Source organism: Mangifera indica, chromosome 12 (genome assembly GCF_011075055.1).
Source record: "Mangifera indica cultivar Alphonso chromosome 12, CATAS_Mindica_2.1, whole genome shotgun sequence".
NCBI lineage: Eukaryota > Viridiplantae > Streptophyta > Magnoliopsida > Sapindales > Anacardiaceae > Mangifera > Mangifera indica.
In genome coordinates, this window is record NC_058148.1 from 15,288,263 (window position 1) to 15,312,111 (window position 23,849).

At 36.0% G+C, this 23,849-nt stretch overlaps 5 protein-coding genes and 1 pseudogene across 5 annotated transcripts; 5 read left to right on the forward strand and 1 right to left on the reverse strand.

Annotated features, from left to right (window-relative positions):
• The first annotated feature begins 1,960 nt into the window (after positions 1–1,960).
• LOC123192769 (glucan endo-1,3-beta-glucosidase 1-like) lies at positions 1,961–5,172 on the forward strand. The gene is made up of 4 exons (XM_044605418.1): positions 1,961–2,475; positions 2,562–3,839; positions 4,621–4,648; positions 4,801–5,172. Exons 1-4 carry the CDS (start codon positions 2,418–2,420, stop codon positions 4,967–4,969), a joined length of 1,533 nt encoding a protein of 510 aa, XP_044461353.1. The 5' UTR covers positions 1,961–2,417; the 3' UTR covers positions 4,970–5,172.
• Positions 5,173–6,603: 1,431 nt separating this feature from the next.
• On the forward strand, positions 6,604–9,025 carry LOC123192249. The gene is made up of 4 exons (XM_044604729.1): positions 6,604–7,178; positions 7,639–7,784; positions 7,868–7,978; positions 8,276–9,025. The coding sequence occupies exons 1-4, from the start codon at positions 6,629–6,631 to the stop codon at positions 8,858–8,860; spliced, it is 1,392 nt and encodes a 463-aa protein (XP_044460664.1). The 5' UTR covers positions 6,604–6,628; the 3' UTR covers positions 8,861–9,025.
• Positions 9,026–9,901: 876 nt separating this feature from the next.
• LOC123192137 lies at positions 9,902–11,727 on the forward strand. The gene is made up of 5 exons (XM_044604585.1): positions 9,902–10,219; positions 10,334–10,455; positions 10,572–10,809; positions 10,894–11,004; positions 11,239–11,727. The coding sequence occupies exons 1-5, from the start codon at positions 9,902–9,904 to the stop codon at positions 11,725–11,727; spliced, it is 1,278 nt and encodes a 425-aa protein (XP_044460520.1).
• Positions 11,728–11,823: 96 nt separating this feature from the next.
• LOC123192138 (probable rhamnogalacturonate lyase B) lies at positions 11,824–17,500 on the reverse strand. The gene is made up of 14 exons (XM_044604587.1): positions 17,262–17,500; positions 17,120–17,170; positions 16,916–17,038; positions 16,614–16,733; positions 16,380–16,521; positions 14,515–14,688; positions 14,150–14,305; positions 13,758–13,864; positions 13,556–13,646; positions 13,336–13,477; positions 13,046–13,202; positions 12,806–12,922; positions 12,555–12,678; positions 11,824–12,426 (listed from the first exon to the last, which is right to left on the reverse strand). The coding sequence occupies exons 1-14, from the start codon at positions 17,498–17,500 to the stop codon at positions 12,172–12,174; spliced, it is 1,998 nt and encodes a 665-aa protein (XP_044460522.1). The 3' UTR covers positions 11,824–12,171.
• A 681-nt stretch (positions 17,501–18,181) lies between these two features.
• On the forward strand, positions 18,182–19,094 carry LOC123193768 (agamous-like MADS-box protein AGL61). The gene is made up of 2 exons (XM_044606856.1): positions 18,182–18,266; positions 18,353–19,094. Exon 2 carries the CDS (start codon positions 18,371–18,373, stop codon positions 18,896–18,898), a length of 528 nt encoding a protein of 175 aa, XP_044462791.1. The 5' UTR covers positions 18,182–18,266; positions 18,353–18,370; the 3' UTR covers positions 18,899–19,094.
• An 857-nt stretch (positions 19,095–19,951) lies between these two features.
• Positions 19,952–23,704, forward strand: LOC123192756 (annotated as a pseudogene).
• The last annotated feature ends 145 nt before the right edge of the window (positions 23,705–23,849 follow it).

Genomic DNA, 23,849 nt, shown 5'->3' on the forward strand with positions numbered 1-23,849 from the left:
ATAAAAATTATTCCTCTCCAATATGTTCTTTTTTTTTTCTCCTTTTTCTCTAGAGATGGACCTTCAATCTCATTATGACCATACTTTCACAAAGCTTAAAGCCACTCATGTCGTTCAAAATAAGGGCCTAAAAAGGGCTAACGTTTTTGTTGGAAGCTGTTTTCCAAAGCATCTATTTTGTTGGCAGAATTATTCTTTCAAGTTCGAGTATGTCTAATCTATATTCTAAGTTTGTCTTTAATAAAATAAAATTGTAGTCGGGTGCATATTTCACAATATCTAAGTATTATCTTATAACTAAACAATGTTATGGTATGATTGTATGGTGTATATTCCCTAGTGTATCATAGTCTAATCAATTGCAATTTTTGAAGTTAACATAACAGCCTTAAATTGACTAAGCGATTGGTCCATAATTCGATGTAATCCTGTAATTATGGTATTCAAGGAAGAGATAATTACATAATTATATAATTAGATATATTTAACACATTAAATCAATAAATTTAAGATAGTTAATCGATTATATTATCTTTAATAAATACAAGATAATTGTGTTATATCTTGATGATAGAGGTTTAAGAAGAAATAGATCTTATGATGATGTAAGAAGAAACAATTTCTTTTTTTGATCGATATATGTATTGATTGACATATAAATTTATCAAAAAAAATAAATTTATGTGATGATTTATTATTTTCTGGAATAGATTGTTAGAAAATAATAATGAGAAAAAACTACAAACCTTAACAGAGGAGAAAAATGATAAAATTTTAAATTTAAAAAAATAATAAATTTTTAATTTTTAAAATTTTTTATTAAATAATAATTTTATTTTAATAAAAATTAATTTATATATAGGTGTTAAAAGATTTTAAAAAATTGACAAACAACACTATAAAATTACATCAAACCTTTGGTGGGAACAGCTCTTATTAAAATCACCAGCCTCTTTTTGTTGTGTTCTAGATGGTTGGGTTTCTAATCCAGGATTTTACATGTAGATAATGTATCTAATCACTATACGCTGATTGTACAGCCAGTCACCTTTAAGATACACCTGTCTCGCATTCTTCGAAAATAAGTTTCACCGCAAGACAAATGGTGCGCCACATGTGAAGCAATAGTGTTTGTTTTCTCAGTGCTCGTGACTCACTGCAGCTGCTGCTTAAGGTGCCAGGGCTGCGCTCTCTACCCTTCCCCACTCTGTCTTTTTGTTTGATTATACACGCCATTGCTACTCTGTTATTGCTTCATTCGACCGGCAGTCTCATTTCACTTCACTATGCACTCTTTTTATACGAATCTTCCCGACCCCTAAGTCACAAATGCTCACATCACCCATAAAATTTTTTAAAATATTGAATAATGAACCCTTTTTAAATCAACCTATAGGTGTTAAATAGGATATTTTAACCTTTTAACATGTCCGAAAGTTTGTTTTTGTACCCCTAAAACTGTACCTATTATTGGATCATAGTTAACAATCGAGTTATGATACCAAAGTTGTCAAAAAAGAATAATTAATTATGATTGAGACTAGAAAAAAATTATGTCACAAATAGGGATTGTTATTTATTTTCAATTTAAATTAATCAGAAGTTTTATCAAAAGAATCAATAAAATTATTAAAGGAATTAAAATGAGTTTGAAAATCGAATTAATATCAGGGATATTTATTGGAAATAAAAATAATAGATAGGATTTGTTAGTATAAAAAAAGGATAGGCAGTGAGAGTGAGGAAAAATAAGAATATTTTTATTAAATTTAGATATTTATGTTTTTTAAAACTTTTTGGTTTATAATACTATAATTTTAATAAATAAAATAATTATGTAATATTTTTTTTAGGGTAAAGTGTTATTCATGTAATATAGAAAAAAAAAAAAAAAGGTTTTTACAGTAATTTACTCTTATTATTGTCATTTAAAGCGACATAAACGTGTGAGCTCCTGCTGGCTTAACGTCTGTCTCTGCACTGCAATCTGAAAACGCCAGCCTGGAATTCAAGAGCCATCTTTACTCATCATCAAAAAGTCCAGAACTTGTCATGGTCTGTTTTTGGTATTCTTTTAAGTTACCACTTGTAATTTTATATATTGATTCCTTGAAAGTACGATCTTTTACAAGTCACCAACCTTGCAACGATCAAAGAACGCTTGAGCAGATAAACTGAAATGTAGTTGCAACGTATCTTTTGAGAAGCAAGAATCCAGTTAGCCCCAAGAACACGATTTCTTTTGTTCAATCAGTCGTCTCTTTAGGTCAATAGTACACCCAAACACAGACCAACCAAACCCACCAAAAAATTCATTACTAAATTCTCTCAAAAGGGTAATTTTTTGGTGATAATGCAAGGATCTACTGCTGAAACAGAGGTTGAAGATAGAGAACTGCAGCTCATCCTTGGCTTCAATGGCTAATTCTAAGATTACCCTTTTGATCTTCTTCTACTTTAGCGTGATATACACAGGTAAAATGTGACCTTTACTTTTTTTCATGTGTTAAGAATGTGAATTTTACTTCGTCCTCATGCGTTTCTTCATTTTTTTTTTGCAGCTAAAGCAGCAAACCCAGATAGTGAGCCGTTTGTTGGTGTTAATATTGGCACAGATGTCTCGAATCTACTCTCACCAGCTGACTTGGTTTCGTTTTTACAAGTGCAGAAGATTACGCACATAAGGCTCTATGATGCAGACCCTGACATTCTCAAAGCTCTGGCGAAAACCAAGATCCAGGTTATTATTAGTGTACCAAACAATCAGCTTCTTGCGATTGGGACCTCAAATACTACTGCAGCGTCGTGGGTTGGAAGAAATGTCGTGGCTTATTACCCTGAAACACTTATTACAGCCATTGCAGTTGGTGATGAGGTCTTAACAACTGTACCCTCTTCAGCTCCAATTTTACTTCCAGCAATTGAGAGTCTTTATAGTGCTTTAGTGGCTGCAAATTTGCATACCACGATTAAAATTTCGACTCCTCATGCAGCATCTATAATTCTTGATCCATTTCCACCTTCACAGGCCTTTTTTAACCAGAGTTTGAGTTCAGTAATGTTGCCTTTGCTTCAGTTTTTGTCAAGAACTCAGTCTCCATTAATGATGAATCTTTATCCTTATTATGTGTTCATGCAAAATAAAGGTGTTGTGCCTCTTGATAACTCGTTGTTTAAGCCATTGACACCTTCTAAAGAGATGGTTGATCCTAATACTTTGCTGCATTATACAAATGTGCTTGATGCAATGATAGATGCTGCCTATTTTTCAATGAAGAACTTAAACATTACGGATGTTGAGGTTCTTGTCACTGAAAGTGGGTGGCCTTCGAAGGGGGATTCAAAGGAGCCTTATGCTACTATCGACAATGCGGATACCTATAATTCAAATTTGATTAAGCATGTTTTAGATCGTAGTGGAACGCCTTTTCACCCAGAAATTACTTCGAATGTGTATATCTATGAGTTGTTCAATGAAGACTTAAGGTCACCACCAATATCAGAAGCCAATTGGGGACTTTTTTATGCAAATTCAACACCAATTTATTTGCTTCATGTATCAGGAAGTGGGACTTTTTTGGCTAATGATACAACAAATCAGACATATTGTATTGTAATGGATGATGTTGATCCAAAGACATTGCAGGCGGCATTGGATTGGGCATGTGGTCCTGGGAAGGCTAACTGTAGTGAGATTCAACCAGGGGAGAGTTGTTATCAGCCGAATAATGTGAAGAACCATGCTTCATATGCCTTTGATAGCTATTACCATAATGAAGGGAAGTCTCCCGGGTCTTGTGACTTCAAGGGTGTGGCCATGATCACCACAACTGACCCAAGTAAGCACTCCTACCCTATTATATGATGTTTTCATCTCCACAAAGATATTGAGTATTAATTGTGCATTGGATTTTGAAACAATTAAAAGACATGATTATACTGGTTTTTCTACCTAGATTTTTTAGTTAGTTGTTTCTGCTAAGTTCTGATAATGTGTAGCTTTTGGCTGAAAAAATTGGAAATATGATTCTAATTCAGTGCCTGGTATGCCTAAGCTCAGAAAGGAGTAGAGGCTGTAAGTAAAAAGTGCTAGTTTTGTTAGCTTAATTATTCCTCCTTTACAACTAGTAAGTGTCTTAAGCACCAAGCAGCCCAGAAAAGTAAAGCACTATGGAAGCACATTCCAGTCACAATCTTCAGGAGATACTTGTGGGGGCAAAGTGACTCCCAAACAGGACCAGTATGTAATTCCCTCCTGACAGAGGCACATGGGTTGTTCAGCTGATTGTAGGTTGAAATGCGTCTTAAATGAACTGTTTGGTTGAAGTAGGGAACCGCCATTTACATCTGGACCCTGGCTCGTGTAAGCTCCCCTTGTGCATTACAGTGTCAGTGAAACTATAGCCACCTAAGATTTTACCCTACAATACAAATTGTTCTCTTGCATGCAGAATATATTCTTTCAAGCAACTTTCCACTATTTCATTTTGACCTGTGTGCTCCGGAAATAGGCCTGGAGCCAAAATGGGGTCTGGCATTTTGTTCTTATTTTTATTGTAGCATCCAACCATAGCCATTCATTTCTGATATATGTCTTCTCATTGTGGGGTATATTTCCAGGTCATGGGAGCTGTATATTTCCGGGAAGGTGAGAATTACTGGCTTTCTTGGTACTCCATATTTCCATTTGTATATTAGATGGAACATGGCATCAAAAAACAACTTGCCAAATTTCCTTTACAATTTATATATTAATCAAAACAACATGCCTAACAAAGTTCATTTTATTTTGATTTTCAGTAAGAAGGTAGCCAATAAGGCGAAAGCAGTTGTAAACTCAACCCAAATAAGTGGTGTAGCAGATAGATTAAGATTCATCTCCCTCAGAAAGAACCAAATAAGTGGAAATGCAGTAGCTTTCTCTATATTGTTATTAGTTTCTTTTATGAGTAGTGCAGCATGGGTGTAACTTTGTAAAGTAATTCTTTATTTCAGATGTATCAATTATTTTGTTTTGGGTTCTTTGATGATCTAAGCTGCTAGGAGGGAGTGAGTATTTTATGGATGCTTCATGTGAGAGTTACTTCTGATAATTATTCTCGAAGGGCTAGCCGAATGTTGATTGTTGTAATTAATATAATTTTGATGAGCAGAATAGCATTTCCTGTGGCATATTCTTCTATATTCTATGCCCATGACACACTCTGAAACATTGCAGGATCAGTGTTTCACTTTTGAAGATCTTAAGTATGGCAATGATTCCTAAAATATTCTGCTAGCAAATTTTATAAAGTATTCATTTGGTTAATTTTTACTCCTTTTATAATGTAGAGGTGTATCAATCTTGCAAACACAATAAACTTAGATGCAAACACAATGTTTTGGAGAAGCCAACTCTTGATTCTTGGAATAAGTTTCTTGTACCATTTTCATTGCATTTTTTGTTTTCTCTCCGTGATAAGAAGACATTGATTATCTACCGTTTGAAAAGTAAGTGTAAAATCTCAAGCTAATTTAAAATTACCCAGGCTTGTTTCTACACTATGGTAAATGAAAGAATATATTAACATATTTTGATACAATAAAATTATATATAATATAATATATCATCATATAATTAATTAATTTTGATTTAAAAATTAAAAATTAAAAATACTTAATTATATAATGTTATATCGTTAACGTGTTATATAAGTGTAAAGCTTTAAGTGGAAAATAGAATTATCTAAATATCAAAACAAGGCCAAAAGACTATTTCTTACTTTAGTTTTGATACATTCTCAAAGTCACACTTATAAAATTTAAAAAACTTAAAGTTTTATTCATGATTCAACTGGGGTTAAAATTTTTTGTTTGAGATGGGGGTAAAATTATCATTTTACTAACAAATTCACCATTGTCTAAAATTTTTTAACTTTAAAAAGTAATATTCACTCTCCCTTAAAACCTAAGGTTTATTTTCTTACCTTTTCTGGGCATTAGCGATGATGCTTTGCTTGAGAACATATCGACCACCATTCCTCACCTTTTTTGACGTTGATTCCAAACGAATTGATAAAGACACGTTGATTCAAATGAATTGATAAAACCTCGTCGTTTTGTCGATTTTAGATGACTCTTTTTCGCATCGGAGAGATAGTGGTTAGTGTATGGGTTTAATAATCATCGCCAATGGCCTAAAATAATGGCTAAAGAAGGTAAGAAAATAAATCTTATGTTTTAAGGGAAAAAATATTATTTTTTAAAATTAAAAAACTTTAGGAAGGAGTGAAATTGTTAATTTTTAAAATTTAAGAAAAAACTTAATAAAATTTATATTTTTTTAATATTATTGATAAAATAATAATTTTATTTTTATTTCTAATATAAAATTTTAATAAAAATTAACTTATTGATAAAATTAGATTTTTTAAATTTTGTAAATATGTGTTTATCTCAGGGTTAAAACTTTATAAGGAAACAGTCCTTTTAGGCCTCCACACAAATGACCTTGAAACAAAGCCCTGCCCAAACAGAACCCCATTACATTAGGCCTACGTGTAAATTCTTAGTGGGCCATAACTTTTAAAGTCTCGACACTTTACACTACCAAATAGTACAACATTGGAGGCCACAAGCGGCTAGCGAAATGCTTAAGAGTTCCCCAAAGTTTCAAATGTCAATGTGCTTATGCTTCCCAACTGTAGCTTCATCAGCTTGTTTCAAAATAAACCCTAAACAATCGCAAATCTTTTCATCTCCTTCAGAGACAACATCTTTCAGAACAATGTCTTCATGGTCATGCAAGAAATGCACTTTCCTCAACTCTCCATCACAAAAACCAACTTGTCAAATGTGCCACACCCCATCTTCGCCTTCAAAGATTCCATCTTTTTCTCCTTCTTCTTCTTCTTCAATTCCCACATGGGCATGTAAAGCCTGCACTTTTCTGAATCCCTACAATAACACAAACTGTCAACTTTGTAACTCTAGGGCTCCCATTTCAAGTTTTGATGACTTGAATGTTATTGATGTTGATGCTGACGTGGACTCCTCCGTTGGGTCCGTTTTCTTGCCCTTAAAGTTAAAGCCTTGTGGTAATAAGAGGAAGACTAGGGACCAGAATCAGGATTCAGATTGTGGTTCATTTGATGGGTTTTCACGTGTTAAGGCTTTGAATAAGGAGGTGAACGTGAAGGGTGAGTTTTGATTGTTAGCTATTGAATTGTTGATAGTATTGGTTCATTTTTATAGGAGAATTTGGCAAGTAAATATAGGAGTTCGACATTTCATTTTTTGTGTTTCAATGGAGTTTGACTAAACAATGTGATCTTGTGTGCTGTCCATCCTGTTTTTGAAAAGAATCAGAATCGATTATCACCCTGATCACCCTGTCTGTTTCAGTTAAGGGTAAGATGAACATTACTTTACTAAAACAGCAAGCTGGAACTGGCAATTGCAAGAATTGCAGGAAGTTAAGTTTTTCCATGTGGGGTCTGAGAAAGCGTTTTAAAGATATTTATTAGTGGTTTTTAGCAATTTTGATTCCAAATGTGCTCATTTTCTTCATATCATGGTTCTGATGTAATGGCATATCAATCTGAAACTCTTATGGTTTGTTATTATATGTGTGTAAAAAGTTATTTGCATTTGTGTCAGAGGACAATGACACAGGGGCAGTTGTGCGGTCATTGAAGATTTTGAGTTATAATGTTTGGTTCCGAGAAGACCTGGAGATGTATAAGAGGATGAAAGCAATTGGTGATCTAATTCAACTGCATTCTCCAGAACTAATTTGTTTCCAGGTTATTGGTATTATATCTCCTTTATTTGTTGATGAATGTAATCTACTGTTTAGCTTCTCACAAGTGGTAATGATGGCCTTTAGGAGGTTACTCCTAATATATATGACATAATTCGCCAATCCAGCTGGTGGACGGTTTATCAATGCTCGGTTTCCAATGAGATGGTAGAGTCAAGGCCATACTTTTGCATGCAGGTAAGGTTTTGTTCATTCTCTTGTTATTGTACATAAGGTCCTCAATTAGACATAAATAGGAAATGAACAACTCATTTTTTAACAACATTAACTGTATGATGTCTGCCTGCATATCATTCATGTGCATGATCTGTTTTGGTAACTGGCATGCACATTATACTTTTTATATGCTATAGCTTTAAGTACTTCTGATAAGAATTATTACATGTTTTTTTCTGTTTCTATAATTTGAATGACGGCTTTACTGAGTTGGAAGAAATATTATCTTTCTTGATACTCTCACTATATGACATGCAGTTAAGCAAATTGCCAGTGAAAGCTTTCAGCTGTAAACCCTTCAGGAATTCAATTATGGGGAGGGAACTTTGCATTGCCGAGGTTAAAGTTCAAGATGAGAAGTCCTTGGTTGTTGCCACTAGCCATCTTGAGAGTCCCTGCCCGGGCCCTCCTACATGGGATCAGATGTTTAGTAAAGAACGTGTGGAGCAGGCAAGGGAAGCTATCAACCTTCTGGAGAAGAATCAAAATGTGATCTTTTGTGGTGATATGAACTGGGATGACAAGCTGGATGGCCAATTTCCTTTCCCTGAGGGATGGGTTGATGCCTGGACAGAGTTAAGGCCAGGAGAGAATGGGTGGACGTATGATACCAAGTCCAATCAAATGTTGTCTGGTAATCGCACATTGCAGAAGCGGCTAGACCGATTTATTTGCAATTTGTGTGATTTTAAGATTAGTAGAATTGACATGATTGGGATGGAGGCAATACCAGGTCTATCATATTTCAAAGAGAAGAAAGTGAAGAAAGAGATAAAGAAGTTGGAGCTTCCTGTTTTGCCTAGTGATCATTATGGCTTGCTTTTAACAATCAGTAGTCAGTAATGTTGGCTATGATAATGGTTGAATGAAAAATTGATGATGTTCTTTTTTGGGGTGTTGTTTGTATGCACTTACGATACGCAATTTTGTATAGGTGAAAACGAAATGATGTAACACCGTTTTTGTTGCGTATTATCCTTCAATGAAATGATGGCATGTTATATTTCATATTTTGGTGAAGTTTTGTTGATGAAGGCAATGCTTAGATATTACTTCCAAATGATGAAATTTCTTCTCAAATTCATCTGGTTTCATCTGCCATTATTAACAACTCTCATGCTCTTCCCACGATGTTCTACCACTTGGATTTGAGAGAGGATGCAGGAGCTTCTAGCCTCATGGCTGTAGAGTACTTCACAAAGTGGATCTCCACCAGCCCCGGCTTTTGTAAGATCAAACATTTTAACTTTGTTTGCCTAACTTACTGGCATAACTTTCAAGAGAAAGAAATCAGAACTTTCTATTAAGAACCAGTCTTCTTGGGATAAAATTTGAACAATTGATTAAGACATGAAATCTCAAGTGTAAAGTTTCATGATTCAGGTTTGACTCCACAATAGTGTAAATAAACTTTAGCGCACACACTAAAACTTTTGTGATATAATTTTATTGAAATGGATGGCACTAATGGTAGATTGCTGGGTTAGTTTCTGTTAGGTACGTATCAGTTTCTTTAGAGCTTATTGGCTCGGTGGTTGAGTTCCGTCAAATGGGATTCTATGTCACGTGAAAAAACCTGATGATCCTTCATTGTTTTTAAGCCAATCTCAGGTCAAGGATATTATGGTCTATGTATAAAAACAGTTGCTTCAGAGACAAGATTCCATTAACGCCTTCTAATTTTGGCGGGTATTTTCTAAAAAACAGAATCTTGACCACAGTTGACAATTAACCAGGGTGGCTGAAGTCTTGTTGACTGTCATCCCCCATGCCTAGTTTCGAAGGACATTGTACTTTGCTTCACAAAATTAACTCCTTTCACATCAAACACTTCAACAATTTCATACCTCTTCATTTCCTTCAAAGACACCATCTTTCTCAACAATGTCTTTATGGAGATGCAGGCAATGCAGCTCCCTCAACTTCACATCTCGAAAACCGTCTTGTCAAATCTGCCTCGCTCCATCTTCACCTTTATTGAATCCATCTTTAATTTCTTCCTCGTCTTCTTTATACCTCTGCAGCAACACAAACAATCAACAACAGAGCAGAAACGTTGCTGAAGTTGATTCTAACTTGGATTCTTCCGCTTCGTTTTCTTTCTTACCCTCAAAGTGGAAGCCTTGTAGTAATGAGATGAAGAATGGGGACCAAGATCAGAATCAAGATTGTGGTTCTTCTAATGGGGTTTCACGTGTTAAGGCATTCAAATTTAATAAGAGTGAGTTCTGATTGTTGGAGTAGAATTATCGATTGCTTTTATTAGTGGGTTCTTGCTCTTGTATTGGGTAATTCATGTTTTTGTCCTTGATGTAGATACAATTTCAATATTGCAAATTTGTTATTTCTGAACAAATGTTTTCTATGTCGTTCATCATTTTCAATTATGAACAAGATGAAGATGAACCTTGCTATATTGAAACGTCATGCTGCAATTGGTTGTTGAAAACATTGTCACAGGCTATGCGTTTATAAGTGCATAATGAGATATCTCTTTGGATATATGAAATTGTAGTTTCTAGTTTCCAACATGTCAGTCATGGTTTGTTATTAGTTACCATACATGTCACGAGCACTTTACATTAGTGGCAGAGGACACTAATTCAGGGATCAGCATAGAGGACACTAATTCAGGGATCAGCATAGAGGACACTGATTCAGGAGCAGTTAAGAGGTCATTGAAGATTTTGAGCTATAATGTTGGGTTCCGAGAAGACGTGACGATGCAGAAGAAGATAGAAGCAATTGGTGGCCTAATTCAACAGCATTCTCCAGATCTAATTTGTTTTCAGGTTCTTGGAATTAGATCTTCCTATTATTTTTAGATGAAAACCATTTATGGTAGAACATCTTACCAGTGGACACTTGCTATATAGGAGGTTACTAATGATGCATACAACATGCTTCGAAAATCCAGCTGGTGGAAAGTATATCGCTGCGCAATTTCAGGAGAAAAGGTAGATTCAAGGCAATTCTTTTGCATTGAGGTAAAGTTTACTTGCATATTGAAGATATTAACTACATTGTGCATACTGATGCTTGCCCATGAACTGTTTTGCCAGCAGACATGCACAATATCATTTCATATGATCTTAGCCTCTAGTATTTCTGATCTGATAAAACTTATATTGAATTCACAATAAGGATTTGCTAATTTGGAAGAAATTTGATCGGGTGAGATCTTTCTTTTGATACTCAACTGGTTACTAAATGACATGTAGTTAAGCAAATTGCAAGTGAAATCCTTCAACTGCAAAAACTTCAGAAATTCAACAACGAGGAGAAAACTTTGCATTGCTGAGTTTAAAGATGAGGAGGGCAAGCTTTTGGTTGTTGCCACTAACCATCTTGAGAGACCCTGCCTGCACCGTTCTACACAGAACCAGATGCTTAGAAGGGAACGAGTGGATCAGGCAAGGGAGGCTATCAACCATCTGGAAAGGAATCAAAATGTGATCCTTTGTGGTGATTTGAACTGGGATGACAAACTGGATGGTCAGTTTCCTTTACCCGAGGGATGGGTTGATGCCTGGAAAGAGTTAAGGCCAGGAGAAAATGGGTGGATGCATGAGTTGTCTGTGAATGACATAGTGCAGCAGAGGCAAGACCGATTTATTTGCAATTTGCGTGATTTCAAGATTAGTAGAATTGACATGATTGGGATATTAGAGGCAATACCCCTCTTGCTTTTAACAATCAGTAGTGAGTGATGTTGGATGATGGTTATATGATAAAGTGATAGGTTGAATAGAACTGATGATTCTTTTCTGGGCATTTCTTGTATGCACATATGATCTGCAATTGTGTAAAGATTAAAAACGAAGTATGTTACAGACTATGCAGCGTTTTATTTTTCATATATTTCAACGAGCTCTGTGGATGACAGCAATGATTTTGGATATTGGTGCTAACTCCTGACATAACAAGAGTATTTAGACTTGTTATCCAGAGGATCAACTACATGGATTTTCCAGAATAATTCTTAGTTTCCAGAATTCTTTTAGAAAATAATGGAGTGCATAGACATAAATTTCTGTTAACTTGCACTGAAGATGCTGCATAATTTGGTTAGCAGGCATTTGAAGAACAGATGATGAAATTATATTCAAAATTGTCATGCTTTTTTTACCATGGGAACAACTGTCATTTTTCTACTAGCCACTTTGATTAACTGAGGATGCAGGAGCTTCTAGTCTTATATAGTCATAAAGCACTCCACAGAGTGGATCTCCGCCCCTAGCCTGTGTAAGAAACATTGAATTATCTCCCTTGATCAACAATACTGATGAAACATCAAAGCTGAAGAGCCGGTACAGTCCATGAATTCCATGTCGACAAACTGTGTTATCCATCCCTAGATTCATCTCTTCAAAAGCTAGGTGCCCATTGTCTATGTAGTTAATATACACCTGCAATTTCAAAAAAGAAAAAGTAGGGGTCTGGTGAAAGTTCATTCAAATAAAGGTTATGTGTATGTCTGTTTGTGACGATAGGTATCTACATAATGTCGAAATCTAGGAATCTTGGTCATCTTTACCTTAAGATCAGAACGGGTCGCTGATGCAATAGACAGTCTTACTTTGTAAATTCCACTGATTACTGAAGCAAGATAAAACTTGATTGTCCATGTTGATGGGAGATGCTTTTTTTTTGGTCCTCTCCTGGAGAAGTTCAAAATAACTGTCAGGTCAGGGTACACATTTTTCTTTGAACAAGAGAAATTGAAGAAAAAATTTTCAACTTCGGCTGCCAACTTTTCACAGAATTTTGGAGAGAACGAAATCAGACCTGTCTATGTGGGCAAAGAACCAGTCTTTTTTGGGATCATTGATACCTATAGTGAAAACTTGATCGGATTGAGGATGAACATCGGTATATCTGTCCCACAATCCATATTGTCTGTACCTATTATGATAGAAGAGTTTAAACAAGTTCAGATCAGTCAGTAATAACCATCACCTTGATTTTGACATTCTGAAAATGAAGCCTATGCTGATTCAATATAAAGAGTGGGGTGAAGTCGCTTACATCTCGGGGCTGTTAACAAATAGTTTGTTGACATACATCAGATTCACATCAGGAACAAAGAAACCAGTGGCAGTACGATCAGGGAATCCAATCTCCCAAAGAGTTTGACCATCTCTCAGGGGAACATAGGTTAAATTTCCAAGTTCTGTTTGTGACCCTGAGCAATATTTGTACCAAGATTATTCTGAGAGCTTCAGTTGATTCAATCAGCTCAAGACAGTGGCTCATCATATGAAATCATAACAAACACATCCTTTTTTTCTGGTTCCTAAAGAATTAAATTAAAGTACCTGCAGAGATGGTGACAAGTTCATTGTAAAGATAATCCCCAATGAAACCTGAAACCCAACCATGGAGTCCATACACTCCAGGGACAACATTCTTGATGGTGAAATTTCCATTAGAGTCTGTTTGCACCCAGAACTGATAATCCTGCATTTAAACGAAAAAACAAGCGCTCAAGTTTCCAGTCCAAATGATGGCAAATTACTTGATTTGATTTTTCCCTACCTTGCTTTCAGTTTGCCATGCTCCTTCAGTTCTTGCAGACGATAGGCCAATGTATGCATTTTTAGCTGGGATCAAATTACTGGAAACAAATCTAGTTTTGAATAATATGATAAAGTGGATTAGATACCAGAAATTGTTGAAGCACTTTAGAACCCACATTGAGCAGCCAGAAAAAATCATTACTGGAGGGTGAGCCATTTACCTGTCCTGCACAAATAATCTCCCCGTAGCTGAACCGCGTTCTTTGGCAGTTACGTAATAGGGTGACGAAACAAAATCATATGGCCAAGCTGCCTCTTCAAGCAACCTCTGGGATGAGCAAAACATGAAAAGGAAATAAAATTGCATTATCCGTATGTTTTGGTTATAGTGAAAAAAGAGGAAATCTTGGTTTAATTTGCTAGTGAAATTGTTACATTTTTGTCTAATAGATCGGATCACTGCTTTTAATCCCCATATATATTACCCATTATCTCTTCTGTGCTTTATAAATGTGAGATTAATTTAAAAGTGTTGTAAAAACTTACATAGTTATAGTTATAGTTACAATTATAGGTAAAATAAATAAATGTTTAAATAAAAATCAAACTGTACCTGTTTTTTTGCGTCTATCCATAAGTTGTGTGCATTTGATACATCAGGTGTTGAGTTGAGGTACACAAAAATAGGGCCAAACACCTTTCTCCATGTCTCTCCTTCTTGAAAATGAGCTAAGATGTCATCACCAATATAATGTGTTCCATGAAACATCTGTTGCAGAAAAAACTCCAAGCATTTAGTGAATAGATTTCTCTTACCAATGTCATCTGTTTTTCCTTGGCTATTTGGTTATGGAAATCAACATTTACAGAAGGTTTAATTAGAATGTTCAGATGCATGAAATTTCTGCTTGGTTTTCTCTACACAGAAACTTTGTACTGGCACTTGTCATATTAGAATTTGATTAGATAGTGACTTACTGCTAAACATGCTGGACCAGTATGAACAGTGAGATTTTGTTTAGTAGGGCCTCCATTTCGAAACTCCTGGCTTGGAAAGATTACCCAGAATCCAACCATGGGGCGCCTAGAGCTTATCCATCCATGGACTCCTCCATCCTTGTTGTCCATTGAGTACTGATACTTGTCATCAACCTGTGCGATTCAATTCAATCACCCACAACATACCCAAAATGCATATAGATAGATGAGGTAAATGCAGAAATTGGGTCTCAGATTGTTGACGAGATCAATAAAACAAATAGTCACATAGTAAAGAGAAAGAATACTCACACACTAATTCACTCAAAATCAAGTTACAATGAATGTATTTTTTATAGAATTACTCCAACACTTGTACAAGAATATATATATATATATATTAAGATTATCATCATCTATGAACGGGAAAAAGACTATTTCCCACCCAAATTTTTAGGCCATTCTCAAACTTATATGCATAAGAGATGAAAAACCTCTTTTTCTACCTATAGACAAACTTCTATTAATTTTTTCTCTTAAAGAGAGGGGTAAAATAGTTATTTTATTGTTTATATTAAAAAATTATAAAATTTATTACTCTCCGCGCCCCAAGTTTTAGAAACTAACATTTCACCTTTACTTAAAGTTTTTAAACTTTGAAAAGTAATATTTTCACCCCCAAATCTAGGGTTTCCAAATTTTTTAAAACTCAGTCGCCCTCTATATCTTTCAAAAATAGCAGTTTTATCCCTATTCTTCAACTGCATTTTCCGATGTCGTCTCAGGCCTCCTCCTTCTCCTGGTGCAATGACGATGGTGTGATGAAAAAATCTTCATCTTCTCGTCGCACGGTGTGACGAAGAGACGGAGATCTCTTCATCGCACGATGCGACAAAGAGACAGAGATCTCTTTGTCGCTCCACCCAGATGACGAAGGACGATGCTTTGTCGTCCTTCGTTGCTCTTTGCGTTATCCAGATGCAATGACGAAGGACGACAAAGCGTTGTCCTTCATTTGTTCTTTCAGATCTAGATGACGTTTTGTTGTCTAGATTTGGGCAACGAAGGGTCATCCTTCATCGTCCTTTGTAGTTGGAGATCGGAGATCGGTGGAATGCGTCAGCCGTCGGTGGTGGCCAAAGAAGAAACAAACTCTATGGGTGAAATCTAAACTTTTCACACTTTGAGGATGGGTTAAGTTGTTAGTTTTTAAAATCTGGAGAGGGAAAATGGTGAAATTTTAAAGTTTTAAAATTTATAAGTAAAATAATGATTTTACCCCTATCCTTAACTAAAAATTTAGACAGCAGTTTGGTCATGGGTGAGAAAAATAATTTTTTATCTTTCGTGGATATAAGTTTGAGAATGGCCTAAAAATTAAGTGGGAAATAGTCATTTTCCCTCTATGAACCAAATCTTAAGAGAAAACCTTAAATGACTGCTACATGAAAAGGAGTGAAAATTGAGTAGTTAAATACCGCTTAAGGGTTGAGGGCATTGCCCTTGCACCCTTGTCTGCTCACCGAGGAGCAGAATCCACACCTACTGACAAGACATCATGACGTGTGTATGTGTCAACTTCACTCCTCATAGGCGAAGTAGTCTCCAGTTCCAACAATCAACAGTTTCTTTATGGTATTTAAAAAAGAGCAATACTATGTGTATCCATTTTTTATACATAATTTATGTATACAGTGATGTGTCATTATATAATTAGGTAATTTTAAAACATGTGTCATTATATGATAAAGAAATATCCAATCACATGATAACATTTTATCTGTATACACAAATTGTGTATCGAAAATGGATATACATAGTTTTATTGTTTAAAAAAAGACACAAAGTTTTGCATTAATATTCACCTCGCCTTTGAGATCAGGATTGATGGGATTTACTAACAAAACTGATTCAGGAACAATCAGCTGTTTGCCTCTACCAGGAAGTAAATCTTCTGGCATTGGCATCACTCTTTGTTTTTCATCTGTGATTGCCATGTAGTGGAACCTGACACAATGTTTTGAAACTCAAAATTTTACTCCCTTTCTGTAAACAATAACAAACACAGCTGAATTTTCATTGGACTGATAAAATCTAACCAGTCTCGCCGCAACTTAAACACCATCCTTGTTTGAGCAAGGTCAAAGGCAGGCCATCCTGGAGGACGCTCATATATTGAATAGCAGTGGAACCCTGAAACTCCAATCCTTAAAACATACCTATATAAAGAGCAAAAACAATTTAATAAAATATATGAGGGACTTTGGATTAGGGGCGGATTCTATTGAAGTTCTTTCGTCAGTTGGAGCTCTAGCTTGATAGTTTGAATAAAGATAGACATGTTTGTTCATCTCATAAATCCACCCATACTCAAAAGCTAAGTAGAATATGAATCTGTGACCTTATGTCAACAGTCAGTGGGAATTTGTTGCCTCCTGGAGTTGATGGATTGTAAGAACTCTTGAATGAAACCTCTACACAGTCATTGTTCGTACGAATGACACCGTATTCTGCTCCACTAAGCCTGTGTGAATTATGCAAGAAAATTAGCCTTTCAATTTATAGCAAATTCATCAGATTAAAGTTATCAGAAACAATACAATACAATTTATATCTGTCCTGGCCCCCTGGCAGATTCCAGTTGATGTCCCAATATCTAAAAAACATGTACAAACGGCACTGTAAATGCCAAATTTCATACAAATATTCAAATAGGATCCAAGTTTTGATGGCATTTTGAAAATTACCCTCTACCAGATTCACTCAATTCCCGGTCTAACAGATTGTCCAGTCCACCATACTTGATGCTGGTGACATACCCTTGGGGTTTCGACACTGTAAGCCGAACCAAACCATTGTCCAGAATGACCTGCAGGACGAAGATCAAGTGAGATGACATGAAATAAAAGAAGAGGAAGACAGGTTTCTGAAGCCAAACACTAACAGAGGATGCTTCATTGATCAACTTCACCGGCTTCTTTGCCATTTCAGGAACAGGGTTTTCTGGCTTCTTTTAATTTCTTCCTTGATATATCATCCATGGTCGATGACTACTAAGAGAATCAATAAATTGTTATGTAGTTTTATAAAAATTCTAGAGGCTTTTTCTTGTTAATGTCTACCAATGCGGGATTTAATATTCATGTCTTTCGATTCAACAGTCATTGTATTATAGTCGGATACATTGTTCAATTAAAAAAATTATTATTATAAATTAGTGTTGCGTGGTCGTTTTCTTGCTTAAGAAAATGTATAGAAACTGCACCAGAGAAACTTCTAGTGGATACTAATGGAAAAACTCCCATCCGAAGACAGTAGGGGGACTGGGGCTTGACAAGCTTCACCCTTCTTAGGATATCCCTGATCTGACAAATTCAGTTTCCTATATTTATGGGATTATTCCTATTTTAGGATAATAACCATTTATTATCACAGGAGTTGTAATTGGAATAAAAGTCTAGATTTATTATTCTACTAAGATTTAATATATTCAATTATGTAATTAGATATAGACATACTTTTTGTTTGTATATGAGGAGACATGCATAGGTAAATTGACTTCTGAAGAGAGTTCCTTTGTAACTGGCACTCAACAGGTAAAGAATAAAACAGAAAATATTTTCTTGAGTTGTTTCCATATGTTAATGTTAATCTCGAACTTTCCTATTCTTGCAGAAAACCAGTTCCCATAAAAGGCTCACAGTTTATATACAAAACTACATTCAGAGTATCTCCGCCTTCCAAGGCAAAAGGTGCACCTTTTACTCTGTATGCATGCATGATGCATTAATGATTCTCACTGCAAACAAATTTCTATGCTTACTTTTCTTTGTAACAGTTTTGTTGTAGGGTTACAATGCCGTCGTCTTCAGCGGAGCAAGAATTAGGGCAGATTAGAGTAAAAAAGAAACCTAATGGTACAGGGAGAAAGAAGATTGAGATGAAGAAAATAGAGAAGAATTCAAGCAGAAAAGTTGCATTCTCCAAGCGACGCAAAGGCTTATTCAAAAAGGGTATTGAACTTTGCCGTTTATGTGATGCCATGATTGCGATAATTGTGCTTTCACCAAAAGGGAGAGTTTACAGTAATGGCTACCCGTCTGTTGAAGGAGTGGTTAACAAGTTTCAGAGTGAGGAAGATGAAGAACGACAACTAGAAGAGGTGGAAGAGGGCGGAGAAGAAGAGGAGGAGGAGGAGGAGGAGGAGGAGGAGTATTGGTGGGAGGAGGATATAGAGGGACTTGAGTTGGAGGAACTAGAGAGAAGAAGAGCTCGCATGGAGGAGTTGAGATGCAATATGGCTTTGTCTCTTGAGGAGATGATGGGTCGTAGACTTCGTGAGAGGGACCTTCTGGGAAGTGAGAGGGTCTTTCCAAGTAGATAAAATTCCAGTTCAATGATCGACACTATATAGGTAAAATTCCAGATACAACGATCGACACCACATACCTTAATAGTTTGATTTTGATATAATACCTATAGATTTTGAACTCATGGTTTCTTCCCCTTATTGCTTGAATATCTCCATTTTTACATATCAAACTACGCCATAGATTGTTAGTATCGAGTATATGTTTGGTTAAAAGAAACTTCAGAATTTTCCAGATCTTCAATTGCACAATCAGTTTATGCTCATTATGCTACCAGCAATTTGTCCATAATATGCTATAAATCGTGTTTCATGCTTTTCATATCATGTATGCAATCGATAAATAATCCCCAATGAATAACTCTCTCGAGCAATAAGCCACTCCATCTCTGTCAGTCATTCTGCTCTCATTTTAATGGAGGGTATGCACCCTGGAATCTGGGTCCTCTTTGATTTTGGGGTTTCCTCCTTTACTTCAATGTTGGACTGAGCTGAGGACAAAGGCTGAGTGGATTTGAGTTAGCCTAGTTCGAATAATGGTTAAATGGAGTTTGACTTAAATTTGGAGAAGAGAGGAGCTTTGATGGAAAATCACCGACATTCCTCAAATGCAAGTCAAGTTGTTTAATTGAAATTTCAATTCAAATTCCATTCGTTTTATGGAAACATAAATTCATGCCTAACCCTGCTACGGTTGAAGGGAGTGGCTTCATGTCTTGATCTTGGACCAAGTTGGAATAAAAGGTCTGTGATGAGACTAGACTGTGCAATCCACTGAGTCTGCGCATTGAATGGGGAGAATTATTGACAGCTCACATGCCATCTTTTGCCTGCTCTCTGCTATTATCTTACTTACAAATGCTTACAAAACAAAACAATTACCCACGGTATTAAACCTTTCGAATTCATTTAAATAAATGTGGCGGTTAAGACGTTTTCCAATTATTAATGTGAAATGCAAACAACGAATGCACTTCTTAAATATTTTTTTCTCAGAATTTTGAAGTTTTCTTTCTTGGTTATAGATGGTTAATGTAATTACTTTCTGTTTGTTTTTATTGGATTTCATAACAAAACAAAGCAGAGGCACTCTGCTCAGAAATTAAACTTGAAAGAAGGAAAAAGAGATATTTGAAGAGAGAATATATTAAGTCTTTAAGACCCCATGACCCATACTCTTTCTTCACTCTTCTTTGGATCTCTATAAGTTCATGTATTTGAGATCTTGAGAGCATTCGAGAAGAAGAAAAAGAAAAGGAAAAGAAAATTCTTCAAGAAAATGAAAGAAAACAGATTCCTCTGTTCTCTCCGTGCTCTAGTTTTGTTTCTTGTTCTTCATGGAGTCAATGGTGACAATCCATACAGGTTCATCACCTGGAAAATTACGTACGGTGACATCTACCCTCTTGGTGTTAAGCAACAGGTAAACCAGACCAGACTCCACTTTTTTATCTTTTCTGTTTTGAAAGCAAAAAGTTTCATTTTTGAAAGCAAAGAAAGTTCTGAAACTTGAATGTGGGAAAAATGTGGCAGGGAATCTTGATTAATGGGCTGTTTCCAGGGCCTCACATCGATGCAATTACAAACGATAACTTGATTATAAGTGTATACAATTATCTAAGAGAACCGTTTCTCATCTCTTGGTAAGTGTGTTATGAGCTTTGTTTTGTTTTGTTTTTTTTTTTCTTTTCTTCTGGTTTTCCCAAGAAAATGTAGAAAAATGAAAGCACCATTGGGTTCTCAAATGTACCATGTGCCATTTTCTCAGCCACCAGACAAGAGTTACTCCAAAGTTCATGTTAAGGAATCAAAAGATTTAACCGAAAAAAATATGGGAATAGATTGGCTAGCAGATCTTTGTATGAAAAAACTTCCCATTGGTAGAAATGTTAGCATGTTTCTTCTTCTTTTTTTTTTAAATGTCAAATATGTCCTCAAATAATGTAATATCCATATTTATTGCCCTTTATATCTTCAATAAAGAAGCACAAAAGTTAAATACATATTGGAGATAGGACTGAATCTTAGCCTTCTTAGCCACATGGTCTGTCTCAAGTTGGGGTGGATTTGAGCTGAGTTGGCTCAGGCTTGAATCCATGTTCGGCTCAAATAAGGTGACTCTAACTCAACAGCTCGGCCAAGTTCGAGGGTTCGTCGGTGATTCTTCACCGAAACTCTTCTTTTTCTGCAATTCTTCTTCTTCTCTTTCTTCAACGATTTGTTGTCTTTTCAAATGTCATTGTTCATCATTCAAACCAAGCTGGATGTGTGTTATTAGTGTTATTTTGGTTGAGATTTCAATGAAATTCAGTTGAAAAATGTATCCTAATGGTTCATTAACTAATGATCCTATAGCAGTACTAAAATATTGTACTCGTGTAGCTGGCCTCGTGTTGAGATTTTTGTGAACTTCAATATCCACATGCTAGATGTTTGAATCTTCATTATAAATTTAGCACTAGCTAATAAACATTTACATTTTTCTCAACTTGATTTGTTTTTATATTAGCCTGTTTTTGGGTCCGGGTTCTTTATGATTGTTTCTGTGTCATTCAATGAGCATTTAGGACACAGTGCTGGTCGGTTGCTCATGAGAATCATTGACATCTAAGTTATGCATTTAATGTAGATAAACTCAATCTATCTGCAATTTATTTGGACCTGCTAGATTCCAGCTATGCACTCAAAAAGTTCAATGATCTGATTGAATTAATTGACGCCTTTTGGTTAAAATTTACTTGGTTTTTTTTTTTTTTTTTTTCAAGAATGGGCTGCAGCAAAGAAGGAATTCGTGGCAGGATGGAGTTTATGGAACCACCTGTCCAATCCCACCAGGAAAAAACTTCACATAGGTGCTCCAAGCCAAAGACCAGATTGGTAGCTATTTTTACTTCCCATCACTTGGGTTGCACAAGGCTGCTGGTGCATTTGGTAGCATTAGAATCTGGAGCCATCCGAAGATTCCTGTGCCTTTCCCTCCTCCTGCTAATGATTTCATTGTACTTGCTGGAGACTGGTACAAGACAAACCATTATGTGAGGCTTCTTTCATTTCATTTTATAATTATGCCACATATGTAGATTGACTGACTTGAAACTTAGCATGCAGTGTTTAACAATGGTTTTGCTTCAATTTTATAGATTTTGAGGAAGTATTTAGATGCTGGTAGACAGCTTCCCAACCCTGATGGACTTCTCATTAATGGTCGAGGTTGGAACGGAAACACATTCACAGTTGATCCAGGTATGTATTAATAAGGTTTTAAGAAATGAGACTTCAATTGTTCATCAGGCACTAACATCATTGAATTATGTTTGCAGGCAGAACATATAGGTTAAGGATATCCAATGTGGGGATTGCAACTTCAATTAACTTCAGGATACAGGGACACAAGATGAAATTAATAGAAGTAGAGGGTTCTCATACGCTCCAGAGCACATATTCTGCACTTGACATTCATCTGGGGCAATCCTATTCAGTCTTGGTCACTGCTGATCAACCTGCAAAGGACTACTACATTGTTGTTTCATCGCGCTTCACCACTCCCATGCTCACAACTACTTCCATTCTTCACTACAGCAATTCACACATAGGTGTCTCTGGTCCTATACCTGGAGGTCCTACTACTCAGATCGATTGGTCCCTAAACCAGGCTAGATCAATCCGGTAATTAGTTGTACATTTATATAGAAGTAGTTTTAGAATGAATCTATTTTCTATGCTCTTAAATTTTTCTAATGTCATTTCTTTCCTTTGTGTCCTATACCAGATGGAACTTGACTGCAAGTGGACCGAGGCCTAATCCTCAAGGCTCTTACCACTATGGAATGATCAAAATTAGCCGCACAATCACACTTGCAAACTCTGCACCTGTTATTAATGGCAAGCAGCGGTATGCTATCAATGGTGTCTCTTATATTTCACCAGACACACCATTAAAACTAGCAGACTACTTCAAGATTCCTGAAGTCTTTAACCTTGGAAGCATGCCCACCAGTCCCTCTTGGGGAAATGCATATCTTCAGACTGCAGTCATGCCTGCCAACTTCCGGGAATTCGTTGAGATAGTCTTCCAAAACTGGGAGGACACTGTGCAGTCTTATCACATTGATGGTTATTCCTTCTTTGTTGTTGGGTGAGCTCATTTAAAATCATTAATTGATGCCATGATAATGCTTATTTTTGCTCTAACTTGCCTCAAAATGTTGACAATTTCTGCAAATTATCAGGATGGATGGTGGGCAGTGGACATCAGCAAGTAGAGCAAGCTACAACTTGAGAGACACAGTTGCTCGATGCACCACTCAGGTATGAAAAATTGGATTCCTCCGGATGTCAAACGCCCTGATTTTTTAAAATCCGAACCTGAAGTCAGGAAGGTTGTTTGATTAAATGCAGGTTTATCCCAAGTCATGGACTGCAATATACATGGCTCTAGACAATGTGGGAATGTGGAACATAAGATCTGAGAACTGGCCTAGGCAGTACTTGGGACAGCAATTCTACCTCAGGGTTTACTCGCCTGCAAATTCATGGAGAGATGAACTTCCAATTCCAAAGAATGCTCTTCTCTGCGGCCAGACAAGAGGCCGTCACACGAGGCCTCGCTGAACTTAGCTAGCTGGCTGCAGAATGTGTCACGAGAGGGTGACATATTTAACTGGTTATCAAAGTAACAACTGAATTGATTGCAGGCAAATTGTTTCTTACAAGAGAGCTCAACTTGAGCTCTGAGTCAAATTTTCCATTCTGCTTGTTTCTGTAACTCACAGATGGGTCTTTCATTGGTGCAATACAACTCTGCATGCATCCCATTTCTAATGCTGAAATTCCAATGAGAAAAAAAAAAAAAACGTGTATTTGCTGCTTCTAATTCAATCTCTACTACAAATCTTGAATAACTAGTAAAACAAAATGCTTATGAATAAAGCATTATCACCGAGAAAGTAATTTCAAGTAGAGGAAT